Source organism: Schistocerca gregaria, chromosome 2 (assembly GCF_023897955.1).
Source record: "Schistocerca gregaria isolate iqSchGreg1 chromosome 2, iqSchGreg1.2, whole genome shotgun sequence".
NCBI classification, from domain to species: Eukaryota; Metazoa; Arthropoda; class Insecta; order Orthoptera; family Acrididae; genus Schistocerca; species Schistocerca gregaria.
In genome coordinates this window covers 504208727-504225912 of record NC_064921.1, presented here as the reverse complement: position 1 = coordinate 504225912, position 17186 = coordinate 504208727, and the positions used below count along the sequence as shown (strand labels likewise).

Sequence of the window (17186 nt, the reverse complement as noted above, 5' to 3'; positions counted from 1 at the left end):
ATATATTTTATAGCTGCATCAAAAGAAATAATGAGCTGGAGACAGGATTTGTTGTACATCATCAATTAAAAGATTTGGTAACAGGATTTACACCTATTAGTCCAAGACTATCAACACTCAGGATAAAGGGGAAACTCTTTAACTATTCCATAATTAATGCCCTTGCACCAACAGAAGAATCCTACGAAGAAGAAGAGAACGAAGTATTCTATGAATCTTTGGAAAGAGCATATAATGAGTGCCCAGGGCATGGTATTAAAATAATAGCTGGAGACCTAAATGCTCAGGTGGGGAAAGAACAGATTTATGGACTGATAATTGGCCCTCACAGAAAACATGCAACAAGTAATGAGAACTGAGCAAGGCTTATACTGTTTGCAGCATCTATAAATATGGTAATAGAATCACCAATGTTCCCGCAAAAAGAAATACATGAGGGAACATGGACCTCACCGGATGGAAACACAGTAAACCAGATTGACCATGTGTTGATAGAAGTGATACATAAATAGTACCTATTGGACGTGAGGAGTCTCAGAGGCCCAAACATGGATACAGATCATTTTCTGGTATGAGCACGGGTGAGGGCAAGGATATCTAACGCAGCAAAAGGAGTCTGACTCAGGGCACAGAAATACAACAACTTTAGAATCAGTGGAAGTTAGAGAACAGTATCAGGAGAAGATAACTCGGATTCTGGAAAACTTTGGACAATATAACAACACTGAAGATCAGTGGGAAGCGAAAAAAAAAATTGTGGAGACATCGGCAAGAGAGATACTTGGAATTGGGACAAGACAAGTAAGACCATCATGGTTTGATACTGAATGCAAAATAGCAACTGAAGAATAGAAAGAAGCATGTAGAACGACACTGCGATCACACTGTATGAGGAGGATAGTAGAAGAATACAAAGAAAAATGAAGGATTGAAAAGAGGACTCACAAAAGAAAAGAGAGAGAATGGATGAAAGCAAGTATCAAAGAAATGGAGCCCATGAGAAGCAAAAATGAAATAAGAAAATTCTATAGAGAGGTGAATGCAGCATGGAAGCCTTTTGATAGTAAAACAAGCTTAATAAAAGATGAGACAGGGAATATGCAAAAGATGGCGCATGTAATTTGACAGTCTCCTCAACCCTAGAATAGCTATACCAAGGAATCCAATAGAAACAAATGGGGAAGAGGACCCAGACAACAACACTGCTCCGCCAAATATAGAAGAAGTGAAAACTCCCATGAAGAAATTGAAAAACAACAAGTCAGCAGGGACAGATGGTATTCCAGCAGAACTGTTCAAGCAAGGAGGCAGAGAGCTGGGATGAAGCCTTCTGAAAATGATCAGCAGAATATGGGAAGGGGAAAAATGCCCCCAACAATGCAAAGAGGGTAGCATATCTCCCATATATAAGAAAGGAGATCAGATGGGGTGTGGCAATTACAGAGGGGTCACACTACTTAGTTTGGGATATAAAATATTCTCCAATATACACTACTGCCCCCAAATGAACCATGGACCTTTGCCATTGGTGGGGAGGCTTGCGTGCCTCAACGACACAGATAGCCATACCGTAGGTGTAACCACAACGCAGGGGTATCTGTTGAGAGGCCAGACAAACGTGTGGTTCCTGAAGAGGGGCAGCAGCCTTTTCAATAGTTGCAGGGGCAAGAGTCTGGATGATTGACTGATCTGGCCTTGTAACACTAACCAAACTGGCCTTGCTGTTGTGGTCCTGCAAATGGCTGAAGGCAAGGGGAAACTACAGCCGTAATTTTTCCTGGGAGCATGCAGCTTTACTGTATGATTAAATGATGATGGCATCCTCCTGGGTAAAATATTCCAGAGGTAAAATAGTCCCCCATTCGGATCTCCGGGCAGGGACTACTCAGGAGGACGTTGTTATCAGGAGAAAGAAAACTGGCATTCTACGGATCGGAGTGTGGAATGTCAAATCCCTTAGTCGGGCAGGTAGGTTAGAAAATTTAAAAAGGGAAATGGATAGGTTAAAGTTAGATATAGTGGGAATTGGTGAAGTTCGGTGGCAGGAGGAACAAGACTCCTGGTCAGGTAAATACAGGGTTATAAACACAAAATCAAATAGGGGTAATGCAGGAGTAGGCTTAATAATGAATAAAAAAAAATAGAACTCCGGGTAAGCTACTACAAACAGCATCGTGAATGCATTACTGTGGCTAAGATAAAACGAAGCCCATGCCTACTACAGTAGCACAAGATTATATGCCAACTAGCTCTGCAGATGACGAAGAAATTGATGAAATGTATGACGAGGTAAAAGAAAATATTAAGGTAGTGAAGGGAGAAGAAAATTTAATAGTCACGGGTGACTGGAATTCAACAGTAGGAAAAGGAAGAGAAGGAAACGTAGGAGGTGAATATGGATTAGGGCTAAGAAATGAAAGAGGAAGCCGCCTGGTAGAACATTTGGTTCAAGAGTCATGAAAGGAGGTTGTATACATGGAAGAACCCTGGAGATACTAGAAGGTTGCAGATAGATTATATAATGGTAAGGGAGAGATTTAGGAACCAGATTTTAAATTTTAAGACATTTCCAGGTGCAGATGTGCACTCTGACCACAATCTATTGGTTATGAACTGTAGATTAAAACTGAAGAAACTGCAAAAAGGTGGAATTTAAGGAGATGGGACCTGGATAAACTGACTAAACCAGAGGTTGTACAGAGTTTCAGGGAAAGCATAAGGGAACAATTGACAAGAACGGGAGAAAGAAATACAGTAGAAGAAGAATGGGTAGCTTTGTGGGATGAAATAGTGAAGGCAGCAGACGATGAAGTAGGTAAAAACACGAGGGCTAGCAGAAATCCTTGGGTAACAGAAGAGATACTGAATTTAATTGATGAAAGGAGAAAATATAAAAATGCAGTAAATGAAGCAGGCTAAAAGGAATACAAGCATCTCAAAAATGAGATCGACAGGAAGTGCAAAATGGCTAAGCAGGGATGGCTAGAGGACAAATGTAAGGATGTAGAGGCTTATCTCACTAGGGGTAAGATAGATACTGCCTACAGGAAAATTAGAGAGACCTTTGGAGAAAAGCGAACCACTTGCATGAATATCAAGAGCTCAGATGGCAACTCAGTTTTAAGCAAAGAAGGGAAAGCAGAAAGGTGGAAGGAGTATATAGAGGGTATATACAAGGCCGATGTACTTGAGGACAATATTATGGAAATAGAAGAGGATGTAGATGAAGATGAAATGGGAGATACGATACTGCGTGAAGAGTTTGAAAGAGCACTGAAATACCTGAGTCGAAACAAGAGCCCGGGAGTAGATAATACTCCATTAGAACTACTGACAGCCTTGGGAGAGCCAGTCCTGACAAAACTCTACCATCTGGTCAACAAGATGTATGAGACAGGCGAAATACCCTCAGACTTCAAGAAGAATGTAATAATTCCAATCCCAAATAAAGCAGATGTTGATAGATGTGAAAATTACCGAACCATCAGTTTAGTATGACACAGCTGCAAAATACTAACGCGGATTCTTTACAGACGAATGGGAAAACTAGTAGAAGCCGATCTCGGGGAAGATCAATTTGGATTTCGTAGAAATGTTGGAACACGTGAGGCAATACTGACCCTACGACTTATCTTAGAAGCTAGATTACGGAAGGGCAAACCTACGTTTCTAGCATTTGTAGACTTAGAGAAAGCTTTTGACAATGTTGACTGGAATACTCTCTTTCAAATTCTGAAGGTGGCAGGGGTAAAATACAAGGAGTGAAAGGCTATTTACAATTTGTATAAAAACCAAATGGCAGTTATAAGAGTTGAGGTGCATGAAAGGGAAGCAGTGGTTGGGAAGGGAGTGAGACAGGATTGTAGCCTCTCCCCGATGTTATTCAATCGGTATATTGAGCAAGCAGTAAAGGAAACAAAAGAAAAATTCGGAGTAGGTATTAAAATCCATGGAGGAGAAATAAAAACTTTGAGGTTCACCGATGACATTGTAATTCTGTCAGAGACAGTAAAGGACTTGGAAGAGCAGTTGAACAGAATGGATAGTGTCTTGAAAGGAGGATATAAGATGAACGTCAACAAAAGCAAAACGAGGATAATGGAATGTAGTCGAATTAAGTCGGGTGATGCTGAGGGAATTAGATTAGGAAATGAAACACTCAAAGTAGTAAAGGAGTTTTGCTATTTGGGGAGCAAAATAACTGATGATGGTCGAAGTACAGAGGATATAAAATTTAGACTGGCAATGGCAAGGAAAGCGTTTCTGAAGAAGAGAAGTTTGCTAACATCGAGTGTAGATTTAAGTGTCAGGAAGTCATTTCTGAAAGTATTTGTATGGAGTGTAGCCATGTATGGAAGTGAAACGTGGATGATAAATAGTTTAGACAAGAAGGGAATAGAAGCTTTCGAAATGTGGTGCTACAAAAGGATGCTGAAGATTAGATGGGTAGATCACATAACTAATGAGGTGGTACTGAATGGAATTGGGGAGAAGAGGAGTTTGTGGCACAACTTGACTAGAAGAAGGGATCGATTAGTAGGACATGTTCTGAGGCATCAAGGGATCACCAATTTAATACTGGAGGGCAGTGTGGAGGATCAAAATCAGAGAGGGAGACCAAGAGATGAATACACTAAGCAGATTCTAAGGGATGTAGGCTGCAGTAGGTACTGGGAGATGAAGAAGCTTGCACAGGATAGAGTAGCATGGAGAGCTGCATCAAGTAATCTTGTACCATACTGACTGTTTTAGCACTATTCTTTGAGAAACCTTTAACAGTACATGTAACACTAGTTACTGGTTGTGTCAAATAATGGACTTCTGTTCCACACTTCATCAGCAACACTGTATGCCTTCCTCGTATTCATATACAGCTGTCACTTAGCCCAGCAAAAACCCCTGTTAATGCTGATGAATTATACAAATAGACTGTAGATCAAATTTATCTCTACTAATCATGGCAGATTCCAATATATTCACAATCCTCTTAAAAAGAAACACATACAAAAATGTACATATTTATTAAGATTCCTTTTTCTCTTAAATGCAGAGTGTTCAAAAATGATTTTCACAGTTTTGATCATCTATGTTTTTGGAGAACAAATCTGACACCTGTCCAGCAGAACTCGTGGACACATTAGAGAAGCGCACCACCATCACACCCGGCTATCAGACAGTGGTACACGATATTCAAGGAATCCTACCAGACCCCAGTGCAGGAACTATAGGAACAGCAAGCTCCCATCAGAGCAGCAACAGCACACATTGATGAAGGCATGATGGGTTGGACTTGGGAGCAACTGAAATATCTCTTAGGCACCCTGTATGCTACAGATGTTTCACACATTAAACTTTGTTAAACAGCTACTAAAACTAGGTGTACACAAACATTATATTGCAAACCACATATTTCCAACTATCCCCATTTCTGATTTATATTTTATCAAAGTTGTAAAGATCATTTTGGAACATCTCATATGATTTTGATTGTGACACAGGAGTCATTTACTATAGACTTGAATTCAATATTGTGAAAAACTCTTTTGGCAATTTAATAAGTAAATACAGTGTAACACCATCAAATGTCTTGCAGCACCCAATGCAACTGTTTTCAGTACTATATATAAAGGTAGTATCTGTTCCCGAAAGAACGATTACCGTTAATGACCATGCAGCTTTCGCTAGAATGAAATGATAACTAAATGGTCACCCTAGCTGCAAAGAGGCGTTGATATACTTCATAGGGGACATATTGAAAATGTGTGCCCCGACTGGGACTCGAACCTGGGATCTCCTGGTTACACGGCAGACGCTCTATCCATCTGAGCCACCAAGGGCACAGAGGATAGTGTGCCTGCAGGGACTTACCCTTGCATGCTCCCCGTGAGACTCTCTCTCCCAACATGTCGACACCACTACACTCGTGGTGTGCCTAATAGATGTTTGCCCATCATGGCTTCCCGGCCATTGACCACCTTGTGCGAATGCACACGCTATGCCCAAACTCTTACGGGACTTGGTAGATTAATCTGCCATGAGTAATGAGTATGATGGGCAAACATCTATTAGGCGCACTACGAATATAGTAGTGTGGACATGTTGGGGATGTGATTCTCGCAGGGAGCGTGCAGGCGCACTATCCTCTGTGCCCTCAGTGACTCAGATGGATAGAGCATCTGCCATGTAAGCAGGAGATATCGGGTTCCAGCCCTGGTCAGGGCACACATTTTCAACATGACCCCTATGAAGTATATCAACGCCTCTTTGCAGGTGGAGTGTCTATTTAATTATGTTTTCAGTACCTTGCTTCTTATAGCTTCAGGTGAACAAAGGAGGGAGAAATATACTTCATATTCACACACACCTTACGCTCCTGTACTACTAACTTTAGGCACTTGGGTGGTGTTGATACAAGTTTTTCATGTTCACCCATACAAAGTACTAGGGTTTTTCGTTCTATTTCCACTTTGACTCCAACTGGATCAGTGGTAATCTAACATCGCAGGACTGTGTAGGAACCCAAAAATATGTCCCTGTTGGCCATGGCATCTGAAAGCCTTCCTTGAATACTGTCTTTGCCCTTCAGGGTCAGCTACTTCAAAGAGTCTGTACGTCTTCACTACTAAGATGTTGGCTTTGTATTCTGCTAATGTACTCTATCTCATTTTCGGGAATGAAATACTACCAGACTTAGCTAAGATTTTTAGCAAATGCAACAAAAAACAAACGAGAACAATAGAATTACTTAGTGATGAAGAAACGTACTGGATCATCAAAAGCAGCTCTTAAACTTTCTGCCACTGTATTCCCTTCATGTTGTTTTACTTCCAGTGGCTTCCACATGACAGCAGGTGTTGAGAAACAGGCAAAAACTTCATGCAAGGAAGAAAATGGTGTTTTTGTTGGTAGAGTGATAATTTGTCCTGCAACACAACATAATTTCATTTCACTAACTTCCACGTTAAAACGTCCTGACAAATTTGTCATCACAATAAACAAAAAAATCTGGCTTTACATAATGCAGCAGTCTGTCTCAATATTAATCACTATAAAAATTCCCAAAATTTCAGTTTGTGCCACAGATAAAAAAAAATGATGATTTTATTTTAATTTTCACATAACAGAAATTCATTACCAGAAAATAATCATGCTGGAGAGAATAAGCAGTCACCCAAAAGCATGTGATAAAAGATAGTTTTCATACACAATTCTATCAACCCCACTTCCTCTGACCTAGTATAGCAAACTCTCAATAAATGAGCAAATTGCTGTTTTGTAACACGTTAATATACGAAGAAGTACAAAATAGTGAAATGTGGCAGTCAGTCATAAACTGAACTTTCTGCTCACAGATCAAGTGATACATAATGAATTTAGCAAAAATTTTACAGGTGAAAAGTAATGAATAATATAATGAAGTAGTGAACTTCCCAGCATCATTCATAAATTATAGAACTGTTTATAATGGACATAAATTACATGTGGAACAATCTTATCTGGTGATTTAGCAATGAGGTGCACTACAGGTATTGCATCAAGTATTTTTCTAAATCATTGTGTCATGTATTTAATTGAAAGAAACTGTCATGTACAGTTTTCAATTACTTATGCAACTTAAAAGCAATTTCAGTGAGTTACAAAAGAAATCTGATATCTAGTGACTACAATTCACTGAAGGAAAAAATTAAGCTTACACCTTACGTAATAATCAGTTCACTACTTTGTACTTGTGTGAAATATGACAATGCTTGTAGATGAAGTGGAAAAGAATCAGATTCCAAAGCTTCTGGAGGCCAAGCTGTGTGGAAAAAATGAAGAAAGACTGCTGCAAACTTATTTTATAACCTGAAAACAAGTTACATCTGCTTTACATATGATACAGATGGATGCAAAACATACACAAGCTGGAGGATAATCTACTGTGCATCCGATATATGGAACATTAAGGCTTTCCTGGCTACCAAAGTATTTCTATTAAATCCAGTAACAATCTGCAGCAAGAACTGTATAGTCACAAACTCTGGCATGGAAGTTTTATGTTTAGAATTTCAGTATGTTTACCTAGCTACACTACCAAACTATGAATTATAAGATCTCAATATTTAATTGCAAACTCACTCACGTCTATTTCTGAAATGAGCAGTTTGTTATTGTTTGTTTGAAATTGCACAGTATGAATCTCTGTGAGATTGTGGATGCATATGGAAAAACTTATGGTAGTACGCAACTTTACCTACACAGCGGCTTGACCCCTGTGTGAAAATCCTCAAAACCTATTCAGTAAACAGCTGAAAAAATTGAGGTTTGGCAAGACTGCACTTAAGACCCACAGACTGCAAAACAGAAAACAGCAATCATAGATTTCTAAGGTGGTCTTCAGAGGAAGAGACCAAAACAATGATATCATCAAGGTAACTGATGCAGCCAGCCACCACAAAAGCTCTGGCTGTTCTACAAAAATGCTGAAAAATTGCAAGCTGACTAGAAACACCAATATGTAACTTTTATATTGGTCTAGCCCAAAAGGTATATTGATAATGACAAGGCACCTAACAGCCTCATGCAAGGGGAACTGGAAAGTACACTTCTGACAAACCAACCTTGGAAAAGCAGTGACTGCTTGATAATTTTGTGAGCAGCTCATCAGGGCAGGGCAAAAGGTATGTAACTGTCACAGACTGTGCATTAATCAGGACACTGAAGTTGCCACAGCAGTGAAGCTTACCTGCTGGCTTCTGGCTTCTTAACTATGACCAGTGGTGTAGCCCACTCACTGGAAGAAATAGACCAAATTACATGGAGCAAATTCAAATGGTCTAATATGGCCTTGACAGAGCCGCACAACACGGCAGGTACCTGCCACGCCTGGGGGGAGGGAGGGGCGGGAACGAGGATGGGCGGACTCTTTCATTGTAATGTGGGCCTGAAAACCAGTAGCACAGCCAAAAACAGAGTAAAACAGAGAAGAAAACTCATAGCAGAGGGGCACAAGTTTATGATACGGAACTTTATCTACCACTAAATTTACCTCATTTGGCAAAGGAGGAACCAAAAGTGTTTAACGCATCTAACCCGAACAAGTCTATGGTATGGGGATGATCCACAACAAGGAAGGTGAGAGTACGAACAGCAGATTTGTATGAGACAGACCAGAGAACTGACATAGGATCGGAAACTACTGTTTATTGTAGCTATTCAAATTCCATGAAACCTGTGTGAGGGGAGGGGAGGCAAAGTACACATACATTTGTGCATTCACTGAAGTCACTGAAAGTCTTATGTCCATTTGCATTTTTAGCGGTTTATTGAACATGCACAAGTCAATGAACAATTTGTTCAGAGAGACAGTCATTGTAAAGATACGGTTTATATCCATTAGTACTACTGTGTCCATGACATGTGAATAGTAGTTACACACAAATGCAGTGTGATCTTTCTTTCAACACTTGTTGCAAACAGCCCAACACTTAAGGCACACAGCATACTCATGTAACCAACACTGCACCTTGTGACGCTGAGTTGAAGGTTGTACTGCTGCAACAGTAGATGCAGTACCTCCCTTCATGAAGCAATTGATCGCCTGTGGCCCATCACATTTCAAAGGACTGTGCTACATTGAGCACATCTGAAAGCATGGTTTCTCACAATGAAATGCTTTTTCACAGAATTCTCTATCTAGGGTAAGACAAATAATAACACCACGCACTATATGATTAGCATAGAATTTGTGATGGGTACTAGTGACAAATTTACAAGGACGGCTCAACTCGTGTAATTCTGCACCCCAGGCCTCTTAAGATTGGATTGGGTGTTTCCAACAATGGTAAAATTCTAAATGTGGTGTCATTGTTCAGAAAGGTTCCAGTTTCATAATACTTATCATTTATTGGCAGAAGTTCTGATAAAAAATTCAGATTTGTTCAAACATGTTATGACAACAACATAATATTTATTTAATAACAAATCATTTGAACAGACTGATTGTATCGCCATGAGTAGTCCCTTGTCGCCCCTCATATCTGTGGAAGACTGTGAGGAAAAGATGCTGGAATCTTCTTTTAAGGCTCACAGTATTCTGGAGATAAGTTGACAACACATTTGTAGTATGGCCCATCGTGAACACAAATTCCATAAATAGACAAATCCATTTCACAACAGAAACTTAAAAAGGAGTGATGCCTTCCATTTTTGGATGTTATTGTTCAGTGCAAAAATGATGACACTTTTGGACATGCAGTATATCCGAAACTGACACATACAGATTTATATTTACGTGCAAGTAACTGCCATCATTCTTCCCAGACGATGAATGTACTCATAACTTGGTTCACACATTTAATTCATGCATGCTGCACTTCTTGCTGCCGATCAGTGTCGCCATTCTTATGTATCTGTGGTTGCATGTGCAACGGCGCACTCTGAGGGTTTCAAGGGATGGAGTGAGTGTTGAACTTACGCACTCTGAAGATGGCCAAATGATATGCAGCTGAAATATTAGAAGAATAAGCTGAATTTATCCACGCGCACACCTGAAATTTAACTGAGCACTGATTATCAACTTTGAAGAATGTTTTCTTATTTTTGTCAAAGTTTTATTACTGAGAAACTATTTAAATTGAAAAAAAAAAATCATACGCTGAAACAGTTTGTGCTTTAGAGGACACTAACAGATTTAATGCTGGCTGATTAAAGAAGAGAATTAAGTGCAGATTATATTATTCAAAACATGTCTAACTGACAGACTACCAACTAATCAAGCAGGTTGTTGTGATGAATGCCAGCACATTTAGCAATGAAGCACCTGCTACAGGTATTTTTGTGGACCAATCTTGTGCCCAACTGTTGATTCTTTTGTCCATCCCAAATCCTGGGGGCTCCAACAATCCAACCCAGCAATTCAAGCAACTTTACAATGATGCTTGCTTTGTCAACAAGAACATCATCAGACTGAGGTGGAAAATGTAGTACTCTAAACTACTGCTACACGATAGGAGTAATGATATTGTCTAAAATGTTTCATACATGCGTGCATTCATTTTTCCATCAACCAAAACTAACAGTCCAAGACAAAACCAAGAAATTGAGCCTTATAGCATCAATCCACTTTCACAAAAGTTCACTTTCCCTATAACACACAAAGGCTTTCAATGTTTCACTAGACATCTGCTGAGCCTGCATATTTTCCTTCAAGTGTCACGTAATTCACTATGACTTGTGACTCAAAAACCTTTTTACATTTTTTCACAATCAATGAAGCAACTAATTGTACTGCTCTACATGAGACCTCACTTGTTCTTGTACCTGGGACTCTAGAAAGCACCAGAACTAAATACTGAACTCTATCCTTGATTCTTTACTGAGTTTTCTGCCTTTGCCTTATGTATAAGAGCTACAAAAAAAGTTCTATGAAAAAATGTAGCAGTTAAAGGTATATTTCATTCAGAGAAACTGAAGCCATCTAACAAATTTTTATGTCTAAAGCCTAGTTTACACGATTACACTAGGTTGCAGGCAACTGTGCTAATGACCACTGGGCATGCGTGCCGCACATTTGCGCAACTTGTTGGTGAAACTAAACACTTTCAGCGTGTTCCAACTTTGGCGACACTAACTGCATGAGTTTTGAAGTTATGTGTGTTCGTAGAGTGTAGACAAACTGAAATATGAAGTGGGGGGTGGAGAAAAATGTTCATTTTTTTTTGGATATCTATGCTTTTCATAGGTGTTTGTGGTATTTCAGTGATGCTGATTAAAAAAATAAGCAACATATAGCTGTCGCTGAGACCATCATGTGTGATCATAGCATAGATGGTTTGACAATATCTGAGCTGCAGTTAGGAGCACATATACAACTAAATTAAGAAAAATACAAGCAAGTGGAATTCTAGCTGTGGCAGTGCTCTCATCTACAAGACTAAAATCCCATCGTTCAAGTTGGCCAACTCTTTGTTAAGGAATATTGTTGACAGGATGGAAGGCTATACAAATTCAAGAATCGGCATTCTTTATTCAATACTCAGCTATTTAAAATGTCGCTGCAGTGCTCCCCATTCACACATGTTAGAATTTTGAAATATTACCACTGTACAGATCTGTCTTTAAGAGAGTAGCTTGCAAACCATCCTCTTCTTAATGCAACCTGCTTCAAATCATTATTGTTTCAAATGTTAACAATTATTGGTGTTAATGTTAACAATTATTGGTGTTAATGTTAACAATTATTGGTGTTAATGTTAACAATTATTGGTGTTAATGTTAACAATTATTGGTGTTAATGTTAACAATTATTGGTGTTAATGTTAACAATTATTGGTGTTAATGTTAACAATTATTGGTGTTAATGTTAACAATTATTGGTGTTAATGTTAACAATTATTGGTGTTAATGTTAACAATTATTGGTGTTAATGTTAACAATTATTGGTGTTAATGAAATAGCGTCATCATCAACTAAAACCGTATTGTATAGCATGCCGAGTGTTCTCGATTGTAATGCACGTAATATGATATATAATTTCAGTTCTGGCGACAGTGCTTCACGCATTACAGTACCTACATTCCTTATCGCATAATTAACTCTATTTAGAAGAAACTTTAACAGTTCTGGTGACATTCTAAGATAATTAAAAGGACTTCTGGGATCTTCCATTGTAAGTTATTTCAGCAAGGACGCTGAGCAACCTAGCTGATGTCTTTCCTTCATCCAGTCACGAATCTAAACAAATTCCTTATTTGTTTCCTTACGCATTGATTCCATGCAACAAACTTTAACTCCATCACATATCATGCGATGTGCAGCTACCAGAACTTTCATTTCAGACATGACTCAGGGACCTACAAAATGACGAAACTCAAGTATACACTGGTTTCGTCGTGTCTACAGTCAAATATAAAACCATTTGCTTGCAACTCATTCCACGCGACAAGTGGCACAGCTCAATGTCGTCGTGTAAACTAGGCTTGAAGAAATAAAGATGCCTTTCATATTTTGAATGTATTAAGACAATCATAATACTATCAAGTAAAATTTGTTATACTGATCTGCTGTGAAAACAAATATATTATGTCCAGTGAAACGTCACAAACACGGGTATGACACAACAGATTTATTGCACAGCTGTAATCTGTGCACACAAAATATTTGAAAATGTTGTATCTCACATATAATTAACAACATTTTATCTTCTATTTCAGGCAACAGTTTGAGAAATAATGAAAAGTCTGAAACTAGTCACCAACAGCAATATTATTTGCAACTCTACCAGAAACTTTAATTAATAAATTACAATGACAACAGTTCTAAAGGCATCAAATGTAACAGCAAGCCCATTTCCAGAAGTTGTCACAAACATTGGTAGTGCTATTAAGAAATCAATATAGCTTAACTCAGTGTCTAAGAGATTCACTCCATAACTTTACTAGCTCATCCTCATTAATGGGCATCACACTGGACACTAATACCCTTATTTTTCAGATTATTATTCTCTTTATTGCATAATACCAATTTAAAAACAGTGTGGCATAATGGCCTGGTGAACACCACTTGCCTGGATGCCATTTCAGCAACTTGTGTCGCTAACCTACCCCAGTAATCCTACTGGGGAAATGGGACCCAAAGTTTAAAGTGCAAGCCAAACCACAGCTTGTTTCTCATGGATCTTCACATCACTGAGAGGTAAAGGCTAGGCTAAAGATATACTGAAACATTCCGTGGTCTGATAAAGAGTCAATGACACGAGGTTTTGGATGTCTAACATACAAACTTTACCACTAGACCACTGGATTGAACAAATATACCAATGAAATTTTAATACAGCAACAACTCAAAATCATTAAATATGTCAATTATTATGAAGCACATATGTAACATCCACTCACCTCGACAATAACCCCACATATACACAGTTGAATTCTGCGTCATGGCTGCAGAAATTTGTGAATAGTGCGATGCCGCAATATCAACAATCCTGTGGAAAAATTTGAGCCAATTAATCCCACAAAAACAAAATTTACAGAGTATCACCTGTTAAAAGTTACACCACAGGAGGTATCACAAACAAATGAGAAATTAAGAGGTGAATATGAGTTGAGGCCTGGCCAGAACGAAATTTAATTATAAAAAAATATCATGCTAAATACATATGGAACACAGTTCAACTAACTGCCAAAGCATGGAACTCTCTCTATATAAAATTTCTTTATTAAATCTGTTGCACTAATTTCTGACATTAGTAACTCACTGACAGTAACTGCAATTGCTCAACTAGAGTACTTAATTAAAGAAAATCTCAAATATTGTGATTTAACACAACCATCTTTGCTCTATCTGAGTACAAAACTTTGTAGTGATGGTTGCAATCCATGTGCGAAGGCCAGTCATAGTAGTGTTTCCCATTTATCCCCCCCTTCATTAAGTTGGTGAGGTGACATTTGGTGCACTTTTGTGTACCATTTTCTATAGCCCAGTCCAGTAATAGTGTCCTACATCAACAGATGGCACCACTGTGTAAGTTAAGAAACCTGCCAACACCAACATACTTATATGAGGAGCATTCTGTGACTGAATTCTTGACTGCATAAGGTAAGACATCCTATAACATTCATGAAAGACAGAGGAAGATGTATGGAGATGCTATGATGGATATCAGCACCATTAGATGTTGAGTTTGTTGGTGTAATGAGGATGAAGTGCAGACATACTTGGCAGATGAAACACAGAGTGGCTGGCCAGTAACTATAGTGACTTCACACAACGTCCAGTATGTCTCCCAAATCATCCATTATGACTGTTGGGTAACAACAGATAGGCATTGTGGTGGCCACAATTGAAAAACTGTGCTACTGCAAGATCTGAGCATGCTGGGAATCAAAAATGTTGACTGACCAGAGTAAACAGGCAAGGAAAACAATTGCATCCACCCTGTAGCAGCACTTCAATTCAGCTCACTCAAAGTACCTCATCAGGAGCATCACTTTGAAGATGGGAGATGATTTTGGTGTAGGTTCCAAGGAATAGAAAACATGCAAAGCAGTTATAACATAACTATTATAACAGAAATGCTAATATATCACTGTAGAAAATTCTGGAAGGAAAATTAATGTATATAGAAGAATTATAGCACTCAAAAAGATTAAAAACAGGTTTATGCAGACAAGAAACAATGTTGTTACACAGAATGAAAGAAAACATTGAAAGGGTGTGCAGAGGAAAAAATTGCAAAAGTGTTTAAATCTGCATAGAAGCACAAAGTACACACATGAAAATGGGTAGGGTGAGGAGGGGATATAGGAGGGGGATGAGGAATTTGGCAGTGTCATTGTGAAACAAAACACATACATAATATGACACAATTAGGAGCTTTCAGAGATGAAAACTGGTTTGTAGGAAGTTGTTGTCTTTAAGGTGTCCTACAGCTTGATCAGAATCTCCACACACTGATAATGGCATGGCCTTCAGATATAACTTACAGACAAAATAAATAAAAATCAGACAGTAGGAAAATATTATTATAATAATAATAACAATAATAATAATAATAATAATAATAATAATAATAATACCTTGAAAGGTAAAGTGGACAAAAACATGCTATAAATCTGCTCAAATATGGGAAATATAAAATGGCTGGCTTTTAGAGTCAGCCAAAATACCAAATACTTAAGTATGTGTTCCTTCCAAAGATTTCAGATAAGAGTTGGTAGTCTGACCAACTTTGATAATACACTTGTTAAGTAAAACAGAGTGCACATCACTAGCCAATCAATGGGCTGTTCTTTCATTAGAAAATGTGGTGCAGTCTTTTAATTTTGTACTCATCAACTAGCAAGGGACTAAAAGCACTCCAAACCAGTGGTTCCTGTTTCTGGATAAAGAACGAGTGAGCCAGACTGCCACATTTGGAGGCAAGTTATGAGCATCTCGCCTCACTCCCATGGCCAGAAGGAGTTACACAAGCACCAGGTGGTAAGTGTTTCTGACCACGACTTCTTAGCCTCACTTCCTACTATTCTTCCTCGATATGGCACATGACAGTGTGCTCCAACAAGGAGACCGATTGTAGTGGAGAATCACACTGTGCGAGTCCCCTTGTTGCTATGCCTTCCAGTTCATTGCCTCAAATTCACCTTCTTCACTTGAGAGATTAGGGTGATGAGGATGTCTTGTGCGTAAATGAATGATTTCTCTGCTGGGCACATGCACTTACAGGAATTCGAGCTGATAAGAAATTTCTTAGCCCAAATCTATCTCAATTGCTCTTGAGCATTCAAGACTGCATGTCCATCTGCTTCTTACTGAAGCACTTGTTTTGCAATCTGATTCTGAGGACAGAATCAGGACATACCAAACAGCATCCAAGATTGTTCCCCCACTTACACTCATCAGTATATATTGGAATCAAATTATGGCACAGACATAAGATGTTATAAAATTTTAATTTAAGCATGTTATCTGCCATACTCGTCATAGCACAATATAATAGGTTTAAATAATTCTTGGACTCCTTAGCACCCATGGTGGTTGATACTACCCTGTAAGAACAGTAAATTTTGCACTTTATACATCATAAGCTCTAGCTTTCCATGCAATTCAATTTGCTTTGTACCTTGTAGTTAGGTTTCGAAAGCTATCAGCATGCCAATGACTTCATTTTAGACAAGAATCTATACATTTAATGCACTAAGTGCTGTTGCCACTCTATGAACCATTGTTACTCATAAGGCACTGCACCGTCTGGCAATTGGGGATGGTTCTGTATTGATACCAGCAGTCAGCCTAATGCCCAGATGGTGGATGGTGGTGGTGATCCTTAGCTTGTTCATACATCAGCCATCTGTTCTCAACCCACAAAGACACAGAAAATGTATAAAATGTGAACTACACACTATGTTTGTTCCCCATGACTTTTGGCTAAGGAATTCCTCCCAATGATCTCCCATACTCTGGTAAACTCCATGGTAATATTAATGGCCTCCCCCCATGAACCATGGACCTTGCCATTGGTGGGGAGGCTTGTGTGCCTCAGCGATACAGATAGCCGTAATTTAGGTGCAACCACAATGGAGGGGTGTCAGTTGAGAGGCCAGACAAACGTGTGTTTCCTGATGTGGGGCAGCAGCCTTTTCAGTAGTTGCAAGGGCAACAGTCTGGATGACTGACTGATCTGGCCTTGTAACAATAACCAAAAC

At 38.9% G+C, this 17186-nt stretch overlaps 1 protein-coding gene across 8 annotated transcripts in view; it reads right to left on the bottom strand.

Annotated features, from left to right (window-relative positions):
- The window catches only part of LOC126328814 (RCC1 and BTB domain-containing protein 1-like), a 203583-nt gene that overhangs the window by 97034 nt on the left and 89363 nt on the right, over positions 1–17186 (bottom strand). For all 8 annotated transcript variants that reach the window (XR_007561953.1, XR_007561969.1, XM_049996072.1 and 5 more), the window contains 2 exons: positions 13878–13966; positions 6766–6923 (listed from right to left, as the gene is read on the bottom strand). Coding sequence is in view for 6 of the 8 variants with exons in the window: in XM_049996072.1 (XP_049852029.1) it covers positions 6766–6923; positions 13878–13966 (247 nt within the window). In the remaining 2 variants the exon portion in view is untranslated. The remainder of the gene's footprint in view (positions 1–6765; positions 6924–13877; positions 13967–17186) is intronic.